Genomic DNA, 26,904 nt, shown 5'->3' on the forward strand with positions numbered 1-26,904 from the left:
TACTGGCTGCTACAAGCAAATTATTATTTTATTATTTGCATTTCATTAATGATTGGGCAAAAAAAAAAAATCATATATCTAGAAGCTTGTGTCCCTTTAAGTTGATATGACCACAAATTCATGATAAACTACCATAACCAAAATTAAATCTGGTACAGAACAAACAACAGGCAAGTAGACAAAGGGATGCACAGACCATACATGCAATCTCCCTTACTACTCCAGGCATTACATGAAAATTAGAATCAACAAAAAAGAAATTTGATATGAATGATTTATTTGGACTCTTGTTCCATTTGTTCTGCAGGTTTAAGTCCTCTGATTGTCAAATCATAAACTACCTCCTCCACTTTCTTGAGGTCATATTTTAGGACATCAAACCTTTTCCGTAGAGAGTCATTCTTCAGGTTCAGTAATCTGAATCCAGCATCTAACTCTGCTATGAATTTTGCTATTCGTAATGGCCGCCCATAATCTCCTGCGGTTACTGAATTTACAGCTAGTCGAGACTGAAAATAAATAAAGATATTTAGTTTACACCTGTAAACCATATTTCATACATTCTAAATTTAGGACAACACAGTCAACATTGTTTAAGTCATTCTTTGGTCCAGTCGACTTTTCACCTTTGATATAATGAAGTTTGATTGATCAGAGGTCATTAAGGTCATACAATACAGTTTTGATCCTGTATTTACAAGTTCATGAAAATTTGCATATAGGCTATTTTTTACCTGATAAAATCAAATATGTCATAAAAATATATCTTCATGTGCTACTTTTTGAGTAAAATGAGGTCGAAATTTTGTATATTTGCTCAAAATTCAGATTTGTGGCCGTAATTTCTTTTTCGAAAGAAAGACATACCTTTTTTGTTATAAAAGATAAACACAAATTGTTTTTTGTTATATAGTCCATAATTTCTGTATTTTATAAATATCCTAAAAAAATATGCAATTTTTTGTTCAGAAAAAATTAATATTTATCAAATGTTCATGAATTGAGGAAAAAACGTCATTTTTTACTGCATGTTTATCAAACTTAAAAAAAATCCTCTATTTACAGTTTTATAAAATTTGGGTCACGTAATCTCCCTGCAAAATGAAACAAAATGCTGTTTTGAAAAATAGGGGTCCATGAACTCGTTTTCAAATTAAATCAGTTTGAATGATAAAAATCAGTCGAAAAATGCATCTTTTCCCGATATGTCACTGTTTGACGTCGCGAAAATAACAAATTACGTTAGCAACGTCATTACCTGCCCTGTAACTGTATCGTATGCCCTTAAGTATTAATCAAACAGAAATTTTACTGGGGCAAAGGAATTAATATGACTCATCAGAGTTTTCAACAAATGAGTTCAACACAACAAGGTTTAACTGTACTGTACTATACTATAAATCTGCAATCTTTTCTTAATAGAAATACTTCAAGAACAATCAATGTATATATCTCAAAGGAAAAAGACATGAACATCAGGTTGAAAAAACAAATACTGTGGTTCCATTATTTTTCATTGAATACCAATTTTCATGGATTTCATGGGAACAGGTGAACCACGAAATCGAATGTTCAACGAATCACAAATGTTATACAGGGGTGTATGCAGACCTCGACAAAACAACCAAATTAAATATCCATGAACATACTAGTGTTTCTTAATCCACGAAAATTGGTGCCTGTAATTCAGTGGTTGTCGTTTGTTAATGTGTTACATATTTGTTTTTCGTTCATTTTTTTACATAAATAAGGCTGTTAGTTTTCTCGCTTGAATTGTTTTACATTGTCTTATCGGGCCCTTTTATAGCCGACTATATGCGGTATGGGCTTTGCTCATTGTTGAAAGCCGTACAGTGACCTATAATTGTTAATGTTTGTGTCATTTTGGTCTTTTGTGGATAGTTGTCTCATTGGCAATCATACCACATCTTCTTGAACCACCAAATTGAATGTTCAACAAATCACAAATGTTCTACAGGCGTGTATGCAGACCTCAAGAAAACAACCAAATTAAATATCCAAGAACATACAAGTGTTTCTTAATCCACGAAAATTGGTATCCACGAAAATTGATGAATCCACAGTACTGTGAATTTAGAAACCCTTGTGTGCACTTATAATTGCTATTGTTGAACAATATTTATATAAATGAAATGCTTGCAAAAAAATCAAAATCTTATAAAAATCTAATATGCGGCAAACACTTTCAACTTTGAATAATGGTATTACAAAATACGTTAGTGTTAGGTATCAAGCTTCGTTCTGTTTTATCAACTCAAAAATTCTAAAATCCTTGACTAAGAACTTACCAATTCGCTGGCTTATATAAATGAAATGCTTGCAAAAAAATCAAAATCTTATAAAAATCTAATATGCGGCAAACACTTTCAACTTTGAATAATGGTATTACAAAATACGTTAGTGTTAGGTATCAAGCTTCGTTCTGTTTTATCAACTCAAAAATTCTAAAATCCTTGACTAAGAACTTACCAATTCGCTGGCTAACTGTAATAGTCCATGCAGATAGTCATCTAGGTCCATGTGGAACCCTTCCTCTCTGTTAGTATACACTGTAATAAATACATAAATATATATTTCATTGTCGTGTATACCTGTCTGTCTGTAGGTTTTTGTGGTGTAAATACACAGAAAAATCCACGAACTACAATACTTTTGCTTAATTCAATTCTCAGTTCATTTACAATTTACATTTTTTTATAAATTCTGTGTGTTATACATGTATTTTTTTAATAGTTAATCAAAGACATGTGTTACAAATTGTTTCAAACTAAATGTCTCTATGAAAATGCATGACATGGCTGGTAAAAATAAAATCTGTAAGTGTTTTAGCTATTCACAGTGAACCACAGTGCTTTCAATGTTTACTGTGTCACTACCAAAAAAAACAAATATAGGTAGTTTGCTATTGGACTAGGCCACACTTAAAAATATTTTTGTTTGCCCAAACCCTACCCAAAGGTTGAGACAGTGGGTAGGTAGGTAGGCATTTTCTTTTTTTTTTCAAAAAAAGAAATTGTAGTATCAGATGTTTATAAGTCTTCATGCCTATTTGATTAAAAAAAAACTTCTTCAAATCAGGACAATAAAAGAATTTGAGTAGGCAGCTTTTTTCTGGGTAGGTAGGGTTTGGGCAAACAAACCTATTATTTATTATGGCCTTACATGTATTATTTGAAGGTTGGATATTTCTCTAATTCTTGTGTTATTTTCACATTTCCTGACCGGTGAGAAAATTATTTCTCCTCACTAGTGAAAAATCTGTTCTTGGCAAATGATTTGTTGAAATTTAATTGTTATGTTAAATTTTCTTGTTTTTTTTCTGAATTTTCTTATTGTGACGTCAGGACAAAAAGCGACCATGCCTGATGACGTCACATCAAACGTACACAATTTCCTAAAATCTTTACAAAGTAGGCTTAAAAATCATTTAAGAAACAGATTCTACCACAGTTACTCGTGTAGTACGATATTTCTCCACTCTCAACAGTTAAATTTTAATTATTCATTGAATAAAGGTGACCAAGCCTGACGACCTCACATCAGGCACATAAAAAATAATTTTTTACCAATCATTCAAATCATTGCAATACAATGTTTATCCACTTTGGACGTATAAACTTCAAATATTTAAAACAATCTGCTTGATTACGTTTTGAATTTGAAAATTAGATGTCTTGAGTGGATACATGATATATTTATCTTATCACACTTGGTGCAGTCATGGCAGTGGTAGAATCTATGCGTATCTTATTTGCACCCTTGATATCTATTTTATCAATATGTTGGTGTATTGTTACCATGGTTACAGCTCAAGCAATTAAAAACAGTAAGTTTAGGTAGGTGTCAGCATTATTTATCCCTAGTACATTAATGAAGTTACTGCTAGTTATCCTTTTTATTGATCGTTGACAAATATATTACAGAAAGTGGTATTAAACAACAGCCAATCAATCCGGAACAATGCTTTTATTTATTTGTCCAATGAATTATTAATTTGTCCAATGAATGAACAATTACCTCCAACCATTTTAGCAGCTTCCTCTCTAGTATTCAGCTCTTCTTTCTCTAGGTATTTAATGAATGCCGTCAGAAAACTTAACTTTTGCATAACTGTCTTCCAATGATCATGAAATCTGCAGAAAAATAAATATAAATATATGAGTGACTGCTGTTGATAGTTAACTTAGAATTGATAGTAAATAGGAACTACAAGTTATTTCTTGTATATATATATGTATCATGTATATGTTCATATCATACTGCAAAACACGAAAATAATTGAATTTAATCATGTTAATAACAAACAAAAAACGGATTTTTGAAAAAAGGAGGAGGGAAAAAATAAAATTGTTCAATCCCCAAGTACCTATGCATGTTTCAAAAGGACCAATCTAACTTTTTGATCATTAATCTCTTAATAGAATGTAATAGTTTTGTGGTCATTTAAACTAAAAACTTATTAATAAGTATTTTGCAAAAGAAAAATTTCCAAAATTGATAATGCACAATCGTTGTTTATGATTTTTATAAAGAAAAAAAAAAATACTGTAAATTCAGAAATTTTTGAATGCATTTATCATCGTGATTTTTCTAGAATGGACAAACAATAGGAAACCAATTTTCATTGATTCCATGCATATGGGTATATAGGTGAACTATAGATTTAAATGTTCTTAATAAATAGCATATATAATATGTAAACTTTGGAAAACCCACAAAATGAAATAACAACAAAAAAATATGTTTTTTCAATCCACTAAAAAATTAGTACCTAGGCAAATAAAAAAATCCACAATAAACATTTGTCTACTGCTGACAGTGGCACATATAGTGTAAAACCATTCAAACGGGAAAACCAACAGTCTAATTAACCCATTTCAAAAATGTTCAACAAACACAGAATTCATTATTGATCACCTGTAGTATTGATTAGGAGGAATGATGGCTGCCAACTTTTTCATGTCTTCTGCAATTGTCGTAAATTCTGGCTTCATTCTGGCACATAATGCAGGTGCTAAAATATATTTGTAAAGTTCTGTTAAACATGTTAAAGGGCATGAAGAATGTGTTCAGAAAGATAACTCTTTGAATACGTCATGTGTTTGTTTTTATAACAAATTATAGTCATACATATCATAATTCAAATTCATGAGGTACTGGTAATATGAAAAATCCCAGGGGTGGATCAAGCCATTTTAAAAAAGGGGGGGGGGGGTCCCAACCCAGGACAAAAGGGGGGTGCCAACTATAAGTCCCTATTCAAATGCATTGATCAGCCAACCCCCCAGAACCCCCCTGGATCTGCCAATGAGTCCATGTCTTTGTTTTTAAGCCCACCTACTGTAGTAGGGCCTAATTATTTTTTCAACTTTTAAATTACAATTGTATGTCGGATTATGATTGTGACCCCTTTTTGACAATTCCATGAACAAGGAAACATGGTCATGATCAATGATGATGGCAGTGTGAGTAGGGCAAAACAAAAAGTGTCCTAACATGGACTAATATTCTTGCTCTATTTATAATTTATTTCTCAAGTTGAAAATCTTTATCCTGTTCTTTTTTTCTCTAACATTGTCTAAAATTTCAAATTTCTGTCTGAATTTTTTTTTTAGATGAATACAACATGTACAATAACATGAATAACATGAATAAGCAGTTTTCTCGTTTGAATTGTTTTACATTGTCTAATCGGGGCCTATTATAGCTTACTATGTGGTATGGGCTTTGCTCATTGTTGAAGGCTGTACGGTGACCTATAGTTGTTAATGTTTGTGTCATTTTGGTCTTTTGTGGATAGTTGTCTCATTGGCAATCATACCATATCTTCTTTTTTATATGATAAGCATGATCAGTCTTTTATAAAAACTTACTGTACTTCATGTTTGTACTTGTGTATAATTTCTCTTAAAATCACGCTGTTGTTCGTTTCTCGTTTTGTTTATCATGTTTATATAGCTTAGACCGTTGGTTTTCCCGTTTGAATGGTTTTACACTAGTAATTTTGGGGCCCTTTATAGCTTGTTGTTCGGTGTGAGCCAAGGCTCCGTGTTGAAGGCAGTACTTTAACCTATAATGGTTTACTTTTTAAATTGTTATTTGGATGGAGAGTTCTCATTGGCACTCACACCACATCTTCCTATATCTATTATGAACAACTTACTGTTTTTGATATTTTGTATCTGATGAACTTGCTGTAATTGTGTATGAATTTCTCTAGATTTCTGTTCTATGTCTCTAACACACACTCGGATTTGCTGTAAAATATGTAAATTGCAAAAATAAGCTTAAGCCAAATATATATACAATGTGGCTAGTACATTTAGTATTACCATGAATACAGGCTATTAAAGAAAATAAAGGATATGGTGTATCTTCCCACAAAATCAGTTCATGCACAGCAAAAAGTACACAAAAACTTGAAAAAGCAAAGGAACAGTGAGGTCTTCAAGATGAAGCAACAAGTCAGGGGCCTGTAATTCAGTGGTTGTCGTTTGTTTATGTGTTACATATATATTTGTTTTTCATTCATTTTTTGTACATAAATTAGGTCAATAGTTTTCTCGTTTGATTTTTTTACTTTTCATTGCCATTTTAAAGCTGACTCTGTGGTTTGGGCTTTGCTGATTGTTGAAGGCTGTACAGTGACCTACATTTGTTAATTTCTGTGTCATTTTGGTCTATGGTGGAGGGTTGTCCCATTGGCAATCATGCCACATCTTCTTTTTTTATATGACATATGATCATGATGATAAGATTTTCTACAAATCTGTATCAGAGGAGAAAACATTCAACTGTCATGTCTGGAGTACAGTATTTCCTGAAAATTCATTAAATTAGTATACATATATATCAGATACTGTAAACCAACTTATTTACACGGATACTTTATTTCGCGTTTTATGCTTTCTTCATCACTTCGCGGCTATTTAATTTCGCGATTTTCTGATTAATTTGATGAAGTTAAATAAGGAAAGATCCAAGGTTTACATATTTGCGACGATTTATATTCGCGTTATTTTTCTACTCACGAAAGTCGCGAAAACAAATCGCTCGCGAAAATAAGTTGGTTTACAGTAACTGAAAAATATGAAAATAAATCTAAGTAGGACAAGCATAATTCACCAATCACCTTCCACATCTGCCTCATGTAATATAAAATGTAGTTACATGAATATATATGTGTAAAATTAAAATGAGGGTCCAAATTGTGATACCTTGATGAACATCTTGCCAAAAGACTTTAATGGTACTTTTTGGTACACATGGTACATGACAATACAATGAAGATTATATCTTTAATAAAAAAAATCCACTGAATTTGACCAATTAAATCCTAAATAAAAAATAACAGTAACAAATAATTATTCATGTTATTAGAGACTTCTGACAAATCTAGTTTAGAATACTTTGACAAATCGGCAAAATTATTTAACTAATTTGACGCTAACAATATCCTAAAAAGACTGTTTGATACCTGGCGGTAAAGGGCATTCCTACATGTCCTAGCTACCCTTGGATTAGTCCGATTAATTATGACATCTTGAATTCAATTAATTTTTTTTCTTTGAGGCCTAACACGCCAAAGCAAAAAATTTAATATAGCCTTCCAAGAAGTCATTATTATTTGGACTACCCTTGGATATCATTGGATACAATTAACATGACAACCAAAAATTAAAAAAAAAACTTTGTTGGAATTAAAAAAAAATTATAATTATTATAATTATTGAATAATTGATGGTCCCTTTGCAAACCTCTCTTAACTCTTGGTCAGCAGTTAAATATTTTTGGAAATCTGAAAACACAGATGTGATGCCTGCTTCAACGGATGCCATCCTTAAGTTGATACTGTGTTCCACACTATGAAATATGAATGCTCTATTTTCACATGCAATGTTTTGGTAATTGGCTGAGACCAATACGAGTTACTGGCCTTAGATCAAAATTAACTGCGGGACTGTTATGCATCAAGATGGAGTCAAAAGCTGAGTGCGCTTGGTGACCGAAGTTGTTTTCGGTATTATTGTTAATCTTTGCGATATAATCTTTTAAAATGTAAAAAGGGAAACATCTGATTGAATATGGCGTCAGGTTACAAGCAAAATCAGAAAACCAAGGTACATAAAAACGAATTCTATAATATTATTCATAATGAAGTTAGGAAAAAATATTAAAATTTGCTCTCATAAATTTTACCATCCCCTTTTCATTGCTTTCTTGCAATACTAATCTTACTGTTTGTGTCATATATGTGCATATGTATGTAATCAGAATATTCCATAGATTTTATATCCAGTATATAAAATGGTAAAATATAATTTCTTTTGGGTGTATCCATGGCAACAATCTGCACTTATTCGCTATAAAATATTGCAAAAAGGGGGGAAAAGATGTCATATATTTCCCCAAAATATGGCTAAAAGTAGAATTTCAATCGCTTGAAGTAATACCTTTTCTGAAACTGTGTACATATATCATTCAGTAGATCCAATGAAAATCATATGTCTTTCATCTCATTTTTTTGTAAAATTGCGTCAAAAACTTCGTGTAGAAAAAAAGTGTTTGTAAACATTACATTAATTTCTGGCTCAATGGCCGGTCAAGCTATGAAAATACGGATTGTCAAACAGAAAATAGCCCATAAAACATGTTAAAAACAATCTTGATGCCCTTATAAACCATCTTTGAAGGCTAAATTAGTACTCAGCTGTCTAAAAATGAATTTTATTACACAATAACTTTCCTATTTGAAAAATCCACAGGGGCCATAATGCGAAACTAAACTCCTAACTGTGTATTGCTACCTTAATAGTAAATATTTTTTTCCAATTCTCCCTTTTTACTAATTTTCTGTGTTCTGCTAGCTTAAACGAGTAAAATGGCCTTTTATTCTTGAAAATTGGTTGAGTAATGAATATTTTATGAAGGTTAGCAGTTGACACTGAAACGCGACAAAACTTGATTTAAAGAAAAATGCCAAGTCAAAGTGTAAAATCTTGTTTTTACCTCAATTGTTGGCTAAATCTTTAAAACTATTCCTTTTTTTGTCAGTTTTTTTAGTTGAACATCTTCATAAGATATTTGATGATGCAAAATTGTACATAATTTAGCAATTTCAGGCATGAAAATATTAATCTTTATGTTTATTGCATACCAAAGACTTGATTAAAAAACTTGGTAGTAGGGAATTAATTTCCTACATCTGATTCAACATATATTTAATATATGCAAAAATGCAACATGAAATCTTGATAAAAATAATAATTTGATATATTCGCAAGAAAAAAACAAACGCGTTCAATTCTTAGGCTACTACATGCACCCCAATCCTTCAGAAGCAACGGTTAAGCGGATAGAGTACAAATATAAGCCGTGTGTCAAAATGTCTAATTTTGGTTGCTAAGGACTGTAAACAATAAAATTGACATGTATTGTCATTCTTAAAGACTTAATTCCCTCAGAAGTTGATTTAGAATCTAAATATCAATAGATTTGTGGTATGAAAAGTCTTAAATTATACAATTCTGAGCTTGGTAAGTATGCCATAAGGTAGCAATAAACAGTTAGGAAAAAATATTAAAATTTGCTCTCATAAATTTTACCATCCCCTTTTCATTGCTTTCTTGCAATACTAATCTTACTGTTTGTGTCATATATGTGCATATGTATGTAATCAGAATATTCCATAGATTTTATATCCAGTATATAAAATGGTAAAATATAATTTCTTTTGGGTGTATCCATGGCAACAATCTGCACTTATTCGCTATAAAATATTGCAAAAAGGGGGGAAAAGATGTCACATATTTCCCCAAAATATGGCTAAAAGTAGAATTTCAATCGCTTGAAGTAATACCTTTTCTGAAACTGTGTACATATATCATTCAGTAGATCCAATGAAAATCATATGTCTTTCATCTCATTTTTTTGTAAAATTGCGTCAAAAACTTCGTGTAGAAAAAAAGTGTTTGTAAACATTACATTAATTTCTGGCTCAATGGCCGGTCAAGCTATGAAAATACGGATTGTCAAACAGAAAATAGCCCATAAAACATGTTAAAAACAATCTTGATGCCCTTATAAACCATCTTTGAAGGCTAAATTAGTACTCAGCTGTCTAAAAATGAATTTTATTACACAATAACTTTCCTATTTGAAAAATCCACAGGGGCCATAATGCGAAACTAAACTCCTAACTGTGTATTGCTACCTGAAGTCGAAGTCTGTATGAAATAATTTTTTTTAATTCAGGTCATGGAAAAATAATTCATGGTTTCCCCTTACCAGACCGGGTCATTGTTTTACCGCTGGGTCATTTAATTTTTCTGTGGAATTTTTTTTTTTTGGCAGAGACAACATAAAAGTGTTGGAAATATGCAAGATTAAAATTCCGCTGTAGAAATAAAACATAAAGATATATATAAAAGTATGCATGGTTTAAAAATTAAAAAAAAAAAGCCTGCCTGTCGGGTCTTTAAAATTTCCCCATGTATGGGGAAACCAACAATTAATTTTCTATGGCCTCTATAGACATGATAGAAATGTTTGTTTTACTGTGGCAACATCATTTACATGTTTAAATATATGATTTCATTGCAACAAATAGATTTTTATTATTATATTTTGTTTTTTTCTTGTTATAAATTCTTCATAGTTATTTATACTTTTACTGATGACAGTGTTCTCCCCAGGCCCTTAAAGGACCACGGGCCCGCGATGTATAATTTTTTACCGCGGTGGTATTGTTCTTGCCGCGATGTATAATTTTTCTCCGTGGTGCTAAAGTTTTCAACCGTAAATCGGTAGTTTCAGATCACTTGTTCAACTGTTCGTGAAAATTGACCAGTTCTAACCAGTTTAATCCAGTTGTGACAAGTAGATTGTTTACACCACGTGATCGATTTACCTTTTGAGGTTAACCATGATGATTGGATTAATCGATATACATGATTCTTTTGTGTTTTAATTAATTAAGAGATCATAATTTTAATAACAGACTTGTGAGGGACAAGCAGACATTTGTTAATGAACTCTATTACGCCAGACTTTGTCAAAATAATTTGCCGGTTTGAAATAAATTGTGGAGTTACTTCCCCTGAATTTGCTTATTACAAATAAATGCTCCTCAAATAGAATTTCTCTTTGAAAATAATAATAAAGTTAAAATTGAATGCATAATTATATTAGAATGTTATATTAAGGATAAATACTTTCTTAGAACATACCAACAAAAATGTTTTGCAAATTATTTTTCAGAATCATACCTTTATTAATGCACAGACATATTATTTTATATGGGTATTTCTACAACTTTGTTATGATATGGCTAAATGAGGTCTCAAAGTCTACTGTAATACATGAGTAGCAACAAAACAAAGTTCTTAACAATCTGGTTGAAAATCTAAAAATTTCTAATCATGACATTATCAAAGTATTAACACAAATAATTAATTTTGTTGATGTCAAAAAGAAACAGGTCTAAAACTATGGAAAATAGTTTTTATATTTACTGTATCAAAGTTTAATCTTGTTCAAAGTTAATTGTAATGGTGAAATCTAACATGGGGAATTTGTAGTGTAACTACAAGTATCAGGACAAAATGGCTTGATCAAAATGTAAGAAGTGACGTTTATAACAGTTTAAAGAATAATTGTGCTTTCTTTTATTTATTCTTTAAAGATATCAAAGTATACAAAGTTTATTGATTTACTTTTTCTACCAATAATTTTCTGACCCAAAGTCCATACAACACAGTACCACAGTAAACAAAACAAAGACAAAAAGGTAATGACAAAAACTAACAAGAAAAAAATAAGCGACACAACGCGACACAAAATATTGCAAAATTTATTTCGTCACGCGTTACCCTGGTGCTATCCAAAAATCCTTGGGAGAATACTGTGATAAATGTTTTTTTATACTTTTACTGATAAATGATTTTTATACTTTTACTGATAAATGTTTATATTTGTCTCAAACATGTCAAATATGTTACATGTAGCTGTTTTCTTATTTTAAAACTACTGGGCATGGTGTATCAATAGTTATTTGATTCTTGTTTTATGTTGACCATGTTATGTTACATGTACATTTTCTTCATGTTCATAATACTTTTCAAAAGTAAACATTAATTTCACTCTTTACAAAAAACCTGCAAAAAACAAGTTCACTATATAATGCTGATGCCAGTAAAATAGCCATTTCTATAGAAATACGCTATTTTGCTGGCTTGAATAAGAAGTAAAATCACAAAAATACTGAACTCCAAGGAAAATGCCATCTGAAAGTCCCTAATAACATGGCAAAATCAAATGACAAAACACACCAAAAACAAATGGACAACAACTGTCATATTCCTGACTTGGTACAGGCATTTCTAATCAGAGCCGAAAAAATAGCAATAGTTAACATAAAAATAAATACTATTCACATACATTGCTGGTTGTTGATGAGAAGGAAATGAAACATGTCATTTTGGTTCCAGTATGAATGTGAACTATGTTGAGAATCCCCATACAGTTTCAACTGTATTTTCTGTGAATTTAAGTGTTCAATTAATCACCAAAATGTACCTTCTCCTTTGATAACATATGTATTAATGTGAAATGAATAAGATTTAGAAGAGTCAAGACGTACATTGCATATACACATTTTTATCTTTTTTGTGTGAATTTTGCAGAAAAAAACAAGAATAATTATGTTCAATCATAATAATCATAATACTTGGCAAAATGAAAATGTTAATTTACCCAATCAGAGTTATCTCTCTTTAATCACTTTCTGAACTTATATGATTTATCATTATGTAATATGATAAATGACTTTGGTGTATGTTCTAATGTCTAATGTACTGTATCTAGTTAACATAATCAGAGCGAGTGGAAAGATTGGTATAAATGTGTGAATGATGTGTTAAATTTTGTAATGCCTGAAAAGGCCCTGTGATTAGGAAATAAGAATTGGAATTTGAATAAATTATACTAAAGCTTATATATTTTAGGAAGGTACCTCTTCTACTGTGTTAGCAGCTGTAGCTCTCCAGGACCACTTGGTAAAGAATTTAAACTTAGGAGGTCTTGGAAGAATGGGTCCACGACAGATTGGTCTAGGCCCTGCAGCCAAAGCAAAACAGAAGAAAACAGTACGATCAGTTCTGGACACTGGAAGAAGTATATATAAGAAAATATTATAGTATAATGTACACTAAAGTATTTAATTAACAGAAATTAACTTGTAAGACAGAACAAGACAACACATAAGTCACAAACACCTCAGCCTTTCATATAAAATAAATTTAATGTTAAAAAAAAGATTTTTTTTCAACATTTTCAAATGCAGAATTGTTTTCTATGTTTTTTAAAGATATTTTAAAGGGAGACATACACATGTGCGTACATATACCTGTTTTAGTCTGCCACACAATGACACAAATGACCAAAAAACATCTATAGAGTCTTCAACAGGGCTCGACATTACCGTTTGTCCGATTGTCCGGGACAAGTGGAAATAGGTGTCGGGCAAGTAGATTCATCATACTACTTGTCCGATGGGACAAGTGAAAAAATCGATGTCAGATGTTAATAGATCAAATTCAAGACTTATACATTCCTAAAAATATGATAGATTGTTTTATTGATCATACAAAATGAAATAAATATTCATTGATTGAACCAGAGACATATAAACTTGTATAATATGTCTCTGATTGAACGAATTTGAACATGCTGGCAGCCATTAACGAGGGAAAAATAAGTAAGGGGAAGGAAACCAATGTAAATGTCTTCTTAGTATAAGCCTCTTGAATTAGGAGCACCTCCATGTTCATGATATGGAGTTTTACCTTAACTTTTAAATTAAATAAGGTTTTATTTAATAAGATCTATATGTTAAAATAATAAGTTAAGATGCAAAAATTAAATAAAATCTAAAAAGGCAGATGTTTTACTAAAATGTTTAATGTACTTCATGATTATATATCAATGTATGTAAAAATCAAAATAAAATGTAAAATCTTGTTTGGCACCATCAATAAATTAAAAAGGTTTATTTGTAAACAAGGTGCTACCACTACTTCAGAATGAATATAGGTCCATGAATAGGAGAACCTAGTGGTAAAGGAAGAGATATGATTTAATGATCGACACATGATAGTGACAATGAGTCAGAGAGCTCAGTCTTGCAAATAAGCCTTCAGTCTGAAATAATAAAAATGAATTTTGATGTGGCATTCATATAACATAACAAAATGCTCCCTATATTGATCTTTATTAGGTACAATCAAAGGGCAAATGTTATTATTGCCTATAACATACATGTATAATCAATATGGAGGATTTTCAATTATAAATTCGGACAAGTGAGTTAAGAGTTCGGACAAATTGATTTTCTTGCAACTTGTCCGAAGGGACAAGTGAGAAAAAATGATAATGTAGAGCCCTGTTCAACAAAAGACATATATGTTGGAGTTTTAAATCTTTTTGAGTCAAAAAAAAGTTGTGAATAAATTAAATAGAAAACTATCAAATATTTGCCAACAACAAAAAGACTTGGAGAAAGACACATGTTTCATGTGTATGACATAAAACAACAAATTTGGAACACAAATATGTGGTATGTCCAAATTTTTTAGATCTTACATTCTCCCTTTCAGTACTAGTGGACAAGCAAACACTACATAAAACAACATACAAATATAAACCATTAAAAAAAATCACTTAAACCTTAAATGACAATGAATGATGGTCTGACAAATAATAAAACATAAATGTAAAAAAAGAAGTATTACAGATTATACATTTACAATATTGAAAATGTATTTTTGATGATTACCAGTAACAAGTGGGAATTAAACAGCCAAGAATTGTAAACATCAGCATATACTGGTATTACTTAAATATAGGAAAATGTGGTGTGAGTGCCAATGAGACAACTCTCGATCCAAATAATAATTTTAAAAAAGTAATCATTATAGGTCAATGTATGGCCTTCAACACGGATCCTTGGCTCACACCGAACAACAAGCTATAAAGAACCCCAAAATTACTAGTGTAAAACCATTCTAATGGGAAAACCAAGGTTCTATTCTATAACAAAAAAACAAAAAAAACCCCAAGAAACGAGAAACACATATAATTCTAATATGATGTCCTTATTACGCTTTGTAAACAAAGCCTGGTTCTAATGAGCACAAAAAATGTTTCACACATGGGCATGAACTTACTGTGTATATATTATCTTTATTCTCATCGTTATCCTTTTAAATATATACAATTAAGCAGCTTAATTAAACTTTTATCGTATATATTTTTATTAAACAACATATATTTACCCTGCTCGTAGCTTTTAAACAAATATGAAATATAATGCACATACTCCTTTAATAGGTAGGAAACGGGAAAAGCCAAACATTTTTACGATATTTTCGTACTCTTCGACCTATAAAAATTATGTATTTGTCCTATTAGAATCTAAATAATTCCTTAATGTCATGCTCTATGCTCATTTTAACATGGGTATGCATTATATTTGACCACATTTTACACCTCGCTAATGCTCAGTGTAAAATATCGACAAATATAATGCCTACCCATGTTAAAATGAGCATAGAACATGACATGAAGGAATTATTTCTTAAATTAGCATGTTAAGCATGTTATGTAAAACATTAATCAAATCCTTTATAAATTATGTTAAAATGAATCACATTTATCACATATCTTGCGTCATAAAAACATCTATTTTTGCAAGAAATCTTTTTTAATTGGTAGTACATGATAATAGATAAAGAATATTTGTACACCAAAACTGAAATGCCTTTTGATTATAACATGTATAATTGACACAGTTTTAATTTTCAGACCGAAATTCAAAACCGAAGAAAGAAGAGCCCAAAGATGAAGAATATAATTTGGATCCCAAACCACCACCTCTTACTCTTGGTATGGTAGCAAGAAGGAGTATATTATATATTCTCTATTTTTATCCGAACGCAAAATTTTTTGTGGTCCTATATTGGTATCACATGGTTGTCCGAAGGCATTTGGTTTCTGGACTAAAACTTTAGGGCTATTCCAGAAAAAAATGTATGGGGGGGTTGGAAGGCAGTTTTTGTCAGCACCCTCCATGTAGACAATTGTAAATGCATTATTGTGCGAACAGTTGCTCTGATACCCATCACCCATGTATTATTAATACAATGTGCCTTCCAACCCCCCAATACATTTTTTTCTGGAATAGCCCTTAGTATAAGTAAATAGAAATCTATGAAATTTAAACACAAGGGTTATGACCACATTTACATTTACTAACAAAAACACACAGAACACAAAAGGGGATTTATATAAAACTCAGTCTACTTTTTTTGACTGACTTTTCAATAAATCAAAGAACTTTCAAATGTAATAACAGTCTGTGATATGACATCATTACTAATGTTGAAGGACTAGTAAAAAAATCTCTAAAGCCTGATTTAAGATTTTTTTTCAAATTTCAGTATACTCGGATCAGAATTACCAAATAACCCAGTGTATGAGTGAATTTTAAGCAGAAAAAGTACATTGGGACAGTGACACAATTTTCCTAAAATTTCTCATTTTTTATTTCAATATTTCAGCCCAGAAGTTAGGATTGATTGAGGCTCCAGACCAGCTGTTGTCAGAGACAGACTGGCAGACAGCTAAGGAGAAGTCTAACAAACGTGATGATTCTGGAATGCCTTGTGTTATCTGTAAGGAAGATTTTGGATTGAAAGAACAAGTCTTGTTGTCTTGTACCCATGTCTTTCACAGGGTAGGTCTAAAATAAACTCATCATAGATACCAGGACTAAATTTTGTATATACGCTGGTCGCGGGTTTCATCTACAAAAGACTCATCAGTGACGCTAGAATCCAAAAAAGTTTAAAAGGCCAAACAAAGTACGAACGTGGAGAGCATTAAGGACGCAAATATACAGAATACTACTGTTAATTCAGAAATAATTGCTATGATGTTTTTATTATTGCCAAAAATGCGACAGGGAAATAAGAGCAATAATTTAAACTCGCATGGATTTTTCTCAATATTGCAAATATTTAAATCACATTTGAGTCTAAAATGACAAAATCACAATAATAAATGCACACAATATTTATTTCTCAATTTACAGTATACAATTTCACTCTTCATAGGGAAAATTACAGATAAAGAAAATCTCCTTTTAATTCTGAACTAATCAATAGCAAAAAAACAACCACTAATGACAGACAATTAATCACTCTATAGGAACGATCAAGTTGAGAGAAAATCAAGATAGATGAACATATAACTTTCTTTCTTCTATAAGTAACAAAATCTGGAAACTAAGGGATATAGATTAAACTTACCTAAAAAAAAATTATTTAACCTGTACAAGTATAATATTAGTATTGCATGCAGCTAACAGCTGTTGTTAGGGATTTCCCATTAAAATATACCTGGTACCTGGGCTTCCACTGGCGGTCGCCATTTTCGCAATTTGCGAAAAAATAATAATTGTGGCGATAAAAATTCGTCATTTGCGAAAGAATTTGGCGAAAGAAATATATAAAACGATTTATTTTCCTCCATCATGTTTATTTACTTATTTTTCAAGTTTCTCGGACTTTACCCGATTAGACAATACTCGGAATTCACTTTGACCTCAGAAGGATTTGGACAGAAAATCAATAATCAGCTGATTGCATTTTATAGCTATCGACAACAAAGGACTAGTTAATAAAGGTGTTGATTAAATTGTTTTGACAAAATGATATGATTAAATGGCTTCCGCTAAATGTCACATACAGAATTAATTTACCTCTTTGCGACGCATGTGTTTGAAGCAAACTTTTTGATGTCTCCTCTCCTTTTAAACAGATAGTTTAGAAAAGAAAGCTGCTGTTGTGACGAAAAGTGTTCAAAAGCAAGAAAAATCTCTGATTTAAAACTTTAGTTATCCTTTGACTTTAGTATAAGTTATATAGGTAATTGATTTGGGAGACTACTTTAAAGTCGTTTGAGTGACACAAGTGTTTCAAGCATTGTTTTACGTCTCAACTTTTTAATTCACGATGGCCAACAAAAGAAAACTGTCGTTATGAAGAAATCTATCTAAAAGGTTAGAAAAAGTATTTTAAACAAAAAATATATTTATGTTACTTGGCGAAAAAAATAATAAAGTGGCAAAAAATATATTGTTTTGGCGAAAGTGGTGGTGAAAAAAATTATTGACCCAGGGGAAACCCTGCCTGGTACCCAGACACTTTAAAAATGGATTCCCATCTAAACAGACCATCACAGATTTTGTCTTTCACTTTCACTCTACAGAAAAATCTACCTTTAGAACAGTCTTCTTGGCTCTCATGTATAGTTTTATAGAACAGCCTTATTTACAAAACACTCTATCTACATTTTTTTATTTTGCCAATAAAAAAAAAACACTTATGTATACAAACAAATAAAAAAGCTAACTTATTGTATTTTTGACAGTCGTGTTTACAAGCTTTTGAGAGATTCACCGGTAAGAAGACATGCCCTATGTGTCGTAAAGAACAGTATCAAACCAGAGTCATACACGAGGGATCTAAACAACATAGAATCAAATGTGCTTCAAGGTTTGTGGATACTTATAGCTTATTGTTGGTCATCTCAAAGAGATTGATTTTCTCGCCTGTACTGCAAAAGTGAGAAAAGCAATCGAATTGAGATACCAATGATCTGTTTATCACTATTTTACCTATGCCAGCGTTGTTAATTTCATTGACAATGGCATGTGGACCCTTAGTTTCTAGCGATTATTTCTTTTCACTCTTCTGAGCTAAAATTAACAATGAAATCACAGCCTCAGTGGTGACATATATCAAATTAAAAATACTAGTAGAGGTTAGATACAATGTTAACTTTATAAGCACAATATTGTAGACCATATTTTTTGTGATAATTTTCTCTCTTTAAACGTAAATTATTATTTAATTTCTTTACTGTGACTTATTTTTAGAATACAGGCAGCGTGGAGAGGCTATGTTGTAAGATGTTGGTATTTGAAATTCAGACAAGAGGTTCCTCCAAATGATCCTAATCTCAAGAAAAAGTTCTATCAAGAAAAGGTAAAACAAATCAAATAACATAACGTAAGGGTCTATGGGAGGGAATAATCTTATTATGTATATAATCTTAATATTATTATTATGTTGAGATGTAGTTACTAGTTTGGAATATTTCATATAGATTGTGAATCCATTTTGTCTAGATTCTAATGAGGATTAACCAAATATGTTTGAACTCACTTTAAATAAAGCTAATACTAACAATGACCACTGCCCTTTCCTCGATCTTGATATCTATATCACTAACGGAGAGCTGAATACCAAAATTTATGATAAAAGGGATGATTTTTCATTTCCTATCGTTAATTATCCGTTTTTAGATGGTGACGTTCCCTTGTCACCATCTTACGGTGTTTATATATCTCAACTTGTACGATTCGCTCGTGTATGTAACAATGTTTTAGATTTTAACGAGAGAAATTTATGTATTACTGAAAAATTATTACACCAGGGTTTTCGATATCACAAACTAGTCAAAACATTTACTAAATTTTATCATCGGTATAAAGACATCATTCGTAAATATAGCTCAACATGCAGACTTTTTATACGTTCAGGTATTTCACATCCAATTTTTTATGGAAATAATCTTTATAAAGCACAAAGGTGTCAGTATTCACCTCATAAACTTACAAAACCTTTGAATAGACTTATTAAGAAGGGATATAATTACGATACTGTTTTCAAGTCATTAAAGATTGCATATTTTGGCGTTAATATTGAGTCACTGATAAGGTCTTTGTGTCGGAACTAAACACATTTATTCTAAAAACAGTTGTTGGCATGACACGGGTTATGTTCTTCTCATATATGTTATGATGGTATGATACTAAACCCCTTACGGGAAGGATTGTGCCTGATGTTCATATGATGAAATCATAATCTTTCAGTCAGTTTAATTGAAGTCTGGAGCTGGCATGTCAGTTAACTGCTAGTAGTCTGTTGTTATTTATGTATTATTGTCATTTTGTTTATTTTCTTTGGTTACATCTTCTGACATCAGACTCGGACTTCTCTTGAACTGAATTTTAATGTGCGTATTGTTATGCTTTTACTTTTCTACACTGGTTAGAGGTATAGGGGGAGGGTTGAGATCTCACAAACATGTTTAACCCCGCCGCATTTTTGCGCCTGTCCCAAGTCAGGAGCCTCTGGCCTTTGTTAGTCTTGTTTTATTTAAATTTTAGTTTCTTGTGTACAATTTGGAAATTAGTATGGCGTTCATTATCACTGAACTAGTATATATTTGTTTAGGGGCCAGCTGAAGGACGCCTCCGGGTGCGGGAATTTCTCGCTACATTGAAGACCTGTTGGTGACCTTCTGCTGTTGTGTTTTTTTATTTTGGTCGGGTTGTTGTCTCTTTGACACATTCCCCATTTCCATTCTCAATTTTATTCATTTATTTAAATTTTGATAAATTCAAGCAGTGGTTGTCCTTAATTTTAATATTTTACTTCAAAAATTCAGAGCTCATACATAGAAGTACTTTATGCCCCACTTAGGGGCATTTTATTTTTCAGTCTGTGCATCTGTATGCCGGTTAGGCTGTTTGTCCCACTCCAGTTTAAAGTTTTGGTCAAGGTAGTTTTTGATAAAGTATAAGTCCAATCAAATTAAACTTAGTATGCATGTTCCCTATTATATGATTAATTATGCCCCACCTACGATAATAGAGGGGCATTATGTTTTCTGGTCTGTGCGTCCGTTCGTTCATCAGTCTGTTCGTTTGTCCGTCTGTTACACTTCAGGTTAAAGTTTTTGGTCAAGTCCAATCAACTTGAAACTTAGTATACATGTTCCCTTTGATAAGATCATTCTAATTTTAATGCCAAATTAGAGAATTTATTCTAATTTCACGGTCCAGTAAACATAGAAAATGATAGTGCGAGTGGGGCATCCATGTACTGTGGACACATTCTTGTTTTAATGCCAAATTAGTGTTATGACCCCAATTTCATGATCCACTGAACATAGAAAATGGTAGTGCGGGTGGGGCCTCCATGTATATTGACACATACTGTTAAATCTTTATGATGATTGTAATACTTACATATATACTGCAGCTGTGCTATTTGAGCAGTCAAATTGCATTGACTGTATATTCATATGTCATATACAGTCCATGACCGTATATCACCTTGTTTATAACGTTGACAATGGGTTTCCGTAGAGTTTTATTTATGATGTCAATAAAACATACAGGTTCGCGGAAATTTAACGTTGTCCGCTTCAAATTAAGAAATGAGGTTTTTTACCCAAAATACTCCATTCAGAACATTTTTAAGAGTTGCAGTTTATAAAGAATAACCATACATTGTCTCGAAATATCAATTTGTTATTTGTACTCGGCTCGAAACAGGTAGAAATGCTCGGCACAGCCTCGCTTTCTACCTGATTCTAAGCCTTGTACAAATAACATTGATATTTTGAGACAATGTATGGTTATTCTATATGTATATAGTTCAGTATAATGGATAGAATTATGATGATTGTATTCTCTTTACAGCTGTCCAGCATAACGGACAGAATGATTAGGTCATGTGACTTCAACTTGAACCAGTTCCTGTCTGAAATCGACCAGAGTTTAGAAGCCAGTAGAAATGTTTTCCGTAGTTTTGAGACTTCCCTTCACAGAATCACAGATGATGAGTGGGATCAGATACAGTTAAAGGTATATTATCAAAATTTTAGTCTAATGATTGTATTGTTTCAGTGTACAAAAAAAAATGTGTAAGTTTTGGTCATTTCAAAAACTCTGAAAAAAAGTAGATGTTTACAAGAAATAAAGAAAAAAACATAAGAATGAATAACAGAATTATACACTGTGGATTCATTTGTTTTCTTGAATACTGTGAATTTTTTATTTATTGGATACCAATTTTTGTGGATTTTGTGGTTCCCCTGGAACCATGAATTGCAATGTACAATGGATTATAAATTCTCTATAATATTGTATATTGACTTTGACATTTAAACCATGAAATAAAATATCAATGAAAAAATGCAAGTTTTCACATATTTTTTTTTTTTTTTATTATACACCCACTTTTTAAAAGCAGGGGTATACTGTTTTACCTCTGTCTGTCAGTCCATCAGTCCGGCCTACGTTCTACAAATATTTTTGTTGCATTTTTCTCAGGAACAACAACACAAAGATTTCTGAAATTTGGTTTCAGGGTTTGTATAAGTCAGCTATACCATGTGATGCGTTTTTATATTCGTCACTCAAAAACTTCCTGTTTATGGAACACTTGTATCATTTTACACATGAGAGCATAGTTGAAAATTTAAATCACATTTTTTTCCTGAACTACAATACAAGGATTTCTGAAATTTGATTCCAGAGTTTATATAAGTCTGCTTTACCGTGTGATGCTTTTTCAGATTCGTCACTCAAAATCTTTCTGTTTATCGAACGCTGTATAATTTTACACATGAGAGCATAGTTGAAAATTTTCATCACATTTTTCTCTGGAACTACAATACAAGGATTTCTGAAATTTGGTTTCAGGGTTTATATAAGTCTGCCATACCTTGTGATTGGTTTTCAGATTCATCACTCAACAACTCCTGTTAACCCAACACTTACATATTTTTACACTATTAAAATTATCCACTTGCAACGGTTTTACACTATTAAAATTATCCACTTACAGCGGGGGTATCATCAGTGAGCAGTAGCTTGCAGCTTTACTTGTTTTACTTAATTCGGTATTAAAACAAAATCAAGCTTACATTGAAACTATGAAAAATGATAGAAAAAGAGTTTTGACCCTAATGTCACATTACATTGAACATAGAAAATGATTGTGTCTGTGGGGCATCTGTGTACTATGGAAACATTCCTATTTAGAATTATTATACCCCCGCTTTAAAAAAGGGGGGGTATACTGTTTTACCTCTGTCTGTCCTTCCGTCAGTCAGTCCGTCCGTCCCATGAATATTTTTCGTCGCATTTTTCTCAGGAACTACAACACAAGGATTTCTGAAATATGGTTTCAGGGTCTATATGTCAGTTATACCGTGTGATGCGTTTTCAGATTTGTCACTCAAAAAGTTCTCGTTTATCGAAGCTGTATAATTTTATACATGAGAGCATAGTTGAAAATTTTCATCAATACAATGACTTCTGAAATTTGGTTTCAGGGTCTATATAAGTCTGCCATACTGTGTGATGGGTTTTCAGACAACTTCCTGTTAACCCAACACTTGCATATTTTTACACTATTAAAATTATCCACTTGCAGCTGAGGATATCATCAGTGAGCAGAAGCTTGCAGTTTTACTTGTTTTACTTAATTCAGTATTAAAACAAAATCAAGCTTACATTGAAAACTATGAAAAATGGTAGAAAAACTACAGTTTTGAGCCCAGTGTCACATTACATTGAACATAGAAAATGATAGTGTGTGTGGGGCATCTGTGTTCTATGGAAACATTTTTGTTAAAAAATATTTTACTTAATTTAGTATTAAAACAAAATCAAGCTTACATTGAAAACTATGAAAAATAATAGAAAGATATATGTGTGGAGTTTGACCTGACACTCTGTATATGGTGGTACTTATTGTGCATTTGCATAATGGTAATAGTAGTAAACCGATGTTCAATAGTCCTAAATCAATTTAACCAGTGTTCCAGCTAGGCCGTTTTCAGAGGGCGCGGCGCCCGCCCTTTTCCGGGTGGCGCCCTTTCCCCTTTTTACAATTTCCAGGGCGCCCTGCCTTTTTTTGAAGATCGATTGCATATTAATTTGTTCGTATTGATATGATACGCTTATTACTAAATTTTACCTGGGGAAAAGTTTATGACTTTGTTTACGAACCCAAGCTAATCAATGGTTACAACTTGTGTCATAATCTGTTGTTATAGGTAATCCGTTTATTGGATGGGTCATTAATGATCATCAACATTAATTAATTCAAATAGAATTGGTCAGTAGGCAATTATCTTTGAAGAAATGTGCATATAACAACTTGGGCACAATTTGCGATGTTTACCGTAGTTTCATGGAGGAAACGTAATGACAGAAAGTTGGAAAACCATAATAAAACCGTTGAAGACATTGTTTTACTTGTTTTATGTAAAATAAACATAAAATTCAGACATATTTTTCATGACTGCCTTCATTTTTGATACGAAAATAACAAAATCGGCCGCCATATTGTGATCATCTTTACATCATATTTAGGTACTGTTTATAATCCTCCAACGAAGGAGCACACCCGAATAAAGAAAGATAATTCAATCTGATTTTTTTCCTAGCATTGAGTAACCCATTTACATATTCTAAAATATGTCTACATACTTCTTGCTTAAGAATATATATCGTCGCTGTTATGCAAAAACCTCGTATCTAAGGTTTTCATAATTTTACACCAGGCAATAAAAACTGATTTTTTTTTATCGATTATTTAGAATTAGATATTTATGTTCCAATGTATGCAAAAATATCGTATCTTCTAACCAATCAATTACCAAGGCGAGCAAAAATTTCTGCACCTATATTGTATTTTCAAAGCTTTTCATTATTTCTAAGCTATACATAATATATTAGACAAAAAATTGACAAAACTGTACCTGTTATAATCTCAGCTGCTAGTGCCATCTTTTTTTTCTTTTGAGATATGATATTTTCGCACAACAAAATGTCTCACCAATCCGACTACACTTTTTCGTCACTTGTCAGAATTCGGGTTAATGATTGGTTAGAAGATCAGATATTTTCGCATTCAGTGGAACATACATATTTAATTCTTAATAATCGATAAAAAGATTTCCGCAAAAAATTGAGATACAAGGTTTTTGCATAACAGCAACGATATGTTTAGGCATTTATTTTGAGTTATGGGAAAAGTTAAAGAGGGTCTTAGTAGCAGTGTTGGTAGGGTGCCTTGGTCATCTTTTTCTGTATTCTTTATTTTTGATACAATTTTTCACTGTTACTTTATGTCCTAAAATTGTGAGTTTACTGAGCACACCTGTTTTGTGATGTATTGCCATTAAGCACAGCAGGGATAGAAAGGTGAAACTGGTAAAATGTGTTAGACCATAGAAACAGTATGAAACAGGTCACCTTTCAAAACATACTGCATATAAAGTTCAACTGTGCCAAGCAATGATAAAAAACTTGTGTGACAAGCTGCTTGACAAGTTTTTCAGCCTTAGAAAGATAGAGTTCTATATGGGCTACTGATGTTGTTCTTGTATAACCTGTGATTCAACGAATAAACACAAATGTTATCATATCGCGCGTTAAATGCCTTTTTTCAGGATTGGCACCCTGCCCTTTTGAAAACCTAGCTGGAACACTGTTAACTGAGACAAATCCTGATCACAAACCAAAACTGAGTGAAACACATCAACTATAGAAGAGACAAAAAAGAAAAAGGAACAACAAAAACCCTGAAACAAAAGCTAACATACACAAACACAGATTTATTCATGCTTATATTCTATTTTTAGGCTGTGGAAAGAGGAAAAATGGAATGTCCAATATGTTTAACAGGACTTGCACTTCCAAGTGACATTAACGTTCCTGACAATGCCAAGGTCAAATCTGTGTTTCACCTGACCTCTGCAGACAGTGTTAAGAATACCAAACGTACCTCCACACAAAAGACCTCAGAAAAGGGAAGGCAGAGTGTACAAGGTGAAGGTGATAGTGAGGCTGCTAATAAAGAAGGCAGACAAACAGTATTACTGTCATGTTCTCATGTGTATCATTCAACTTGCCTTGGAATGTTCGAGGAATTGACTATAGTTGAAAAAAATCGCCATAAATGTCCTGTCTGTAGGACTGCATATCAAAAGAAAATCATTTCTGTCTAGGTGTGATGTTAGCTCTATTTGTGTATTTTCTGTTTAACTTTGATAGATTATTGGTGAAGTATGAAAACACATTTTGTCTATTGAGTTACTTATGTTGATTTTGATTGCTGGACAGTGTACTGTAAATTCAATGATTATTGCATGCATTTATTATTGAGATTTTGTCATTTAAGACTAAAATGCGATTTAAATTTTTGAGATATTCAGAAAAAAACTGTTAAAGTCATTTAAAATTTTCAAAATGCAGGTTTAGATAACTGTGATTATAACCCTGTTGCAAATCGCAATAATAAAAACATGGCAATAATTTCTGAATTTACAGTATAAAGCCAAAATTTGTTTCCGTTATTGTATTAAAATTTGTAAAATCCAGTTTAAGGCAATACCAACAATTACGACACAATATGTCTAAAACTAATGAAAGTGCTCATAGGAACATTCCTTTCTAATGCATAACATAATAAAACAGCAAACAAAAATTAAAAAAAATTGTATCATATCATAATTCTTGAAATTTTAAAGTACATACAAAAATTAAAAGGCTGTGAATAAACTCATCATAGATACCAGGACTAAATTTAGTGTATATGCCAGATGCATGTTTCGTCTACAAAAATCTCATCAGTGACGCTCGAATCCAAAAAAGTTTAAAAGGCCAAATAAATTACAAAGTTGAAGATAAAATTGAGAATGGAAATGGGGAATGTGTCAAAGAGACAACAACCCGACCAAATAAAAAATCAACAGCAGAAGGTCACCAACAGGTCTTCAATGTAGCGAGAAATTCCCGCACCCGGAGGCGTCCTTCAGCTGGCCCCTAAACAAATATATACTAGTTCAGTGATAATGAATGCCATACTAATTTCCAAATTGTACACAAGAAACTAATATAAAAATAATACAAGACTAACAAAGGCCAGAGGCTCCTGACTTGGGACAGGCGCA

At 31.9% G+C, this 26,904-nt stretch overlaps 2 protein-coding genes across 2 annotated transcripts; one reads left to right on the top strand and one right to left on the bottom strand.

The window, feature by feature from the left end:
- Positions 1–256: 256 nt before the first annotated feature.
- Positions 257–7,962, bottom strand: LOC134691127 (translin-like). Its single transcript, XM_063551399.1, has 6 exons — positions 7,779–7,962; positions 6,185–6,278; positions 4,939–5,035; positions 4,039–4,154; positions 2,491–2,570; positions 257–509 (listed from the first exon to the last, which is right to left on the bottom strand). The coding sequence occupies exons 1-6, from the start codon at positions 7,857–7,859 to the stop codon at positions 276–278; spliced, it is 702 nt and encodes a 233-aa protein (XP_063407469.1). The 5' UTR covers positions 7,860–7,962; the 3' UTR covers positions 257–275.
- A 14-nt stretch (positions 7,963–7,976) lies between these two features.
- On the top strand, positions 7,977–26,628 carry LOC134691128 (RING finger protein 32-like). Its single transcript, XM_063551400.1, has 8 exons — positions 7,977–8,141; positions 13,026–13,194; positions 15,883–15,963; positions 16,638–16,813; positions 18,511–18,635; positions 19,019–19,127; positions 21,635–21,799; positions 25,594–26,628. Exons 1-8 carry the CDS (start codon positions 8,106–8,108, stop codon positions 25,957–25,959), a joined length of 1,227 nt encoding a protein of 408 aa, XP_063407470.1. The 5' UTR covers positions 7,977–8,105; the 3' UTR covers positions 25,960–26,628.
- The last annotated feature ends 276 nt before the right edge of the window (positions 26,629–26,904 follow it).

This window comes from Mytilus trossulus, chromosome 11 (genome assembly GCF_036588685.1).
Source record: "Mytilus trossulus isolate FHL-02 chromosome 11, PNRI_Mtr1.1.1.hap1, whole genome shotgun sequence".
In the NCBI taxonomy this organism is placed as follows: domain Eukaryota; kingdom Metazoa; phylum Mollusca; class Bivalvia; order Mytilida; family Mytilidae; genus Mytilus; species Mytilus trossulus.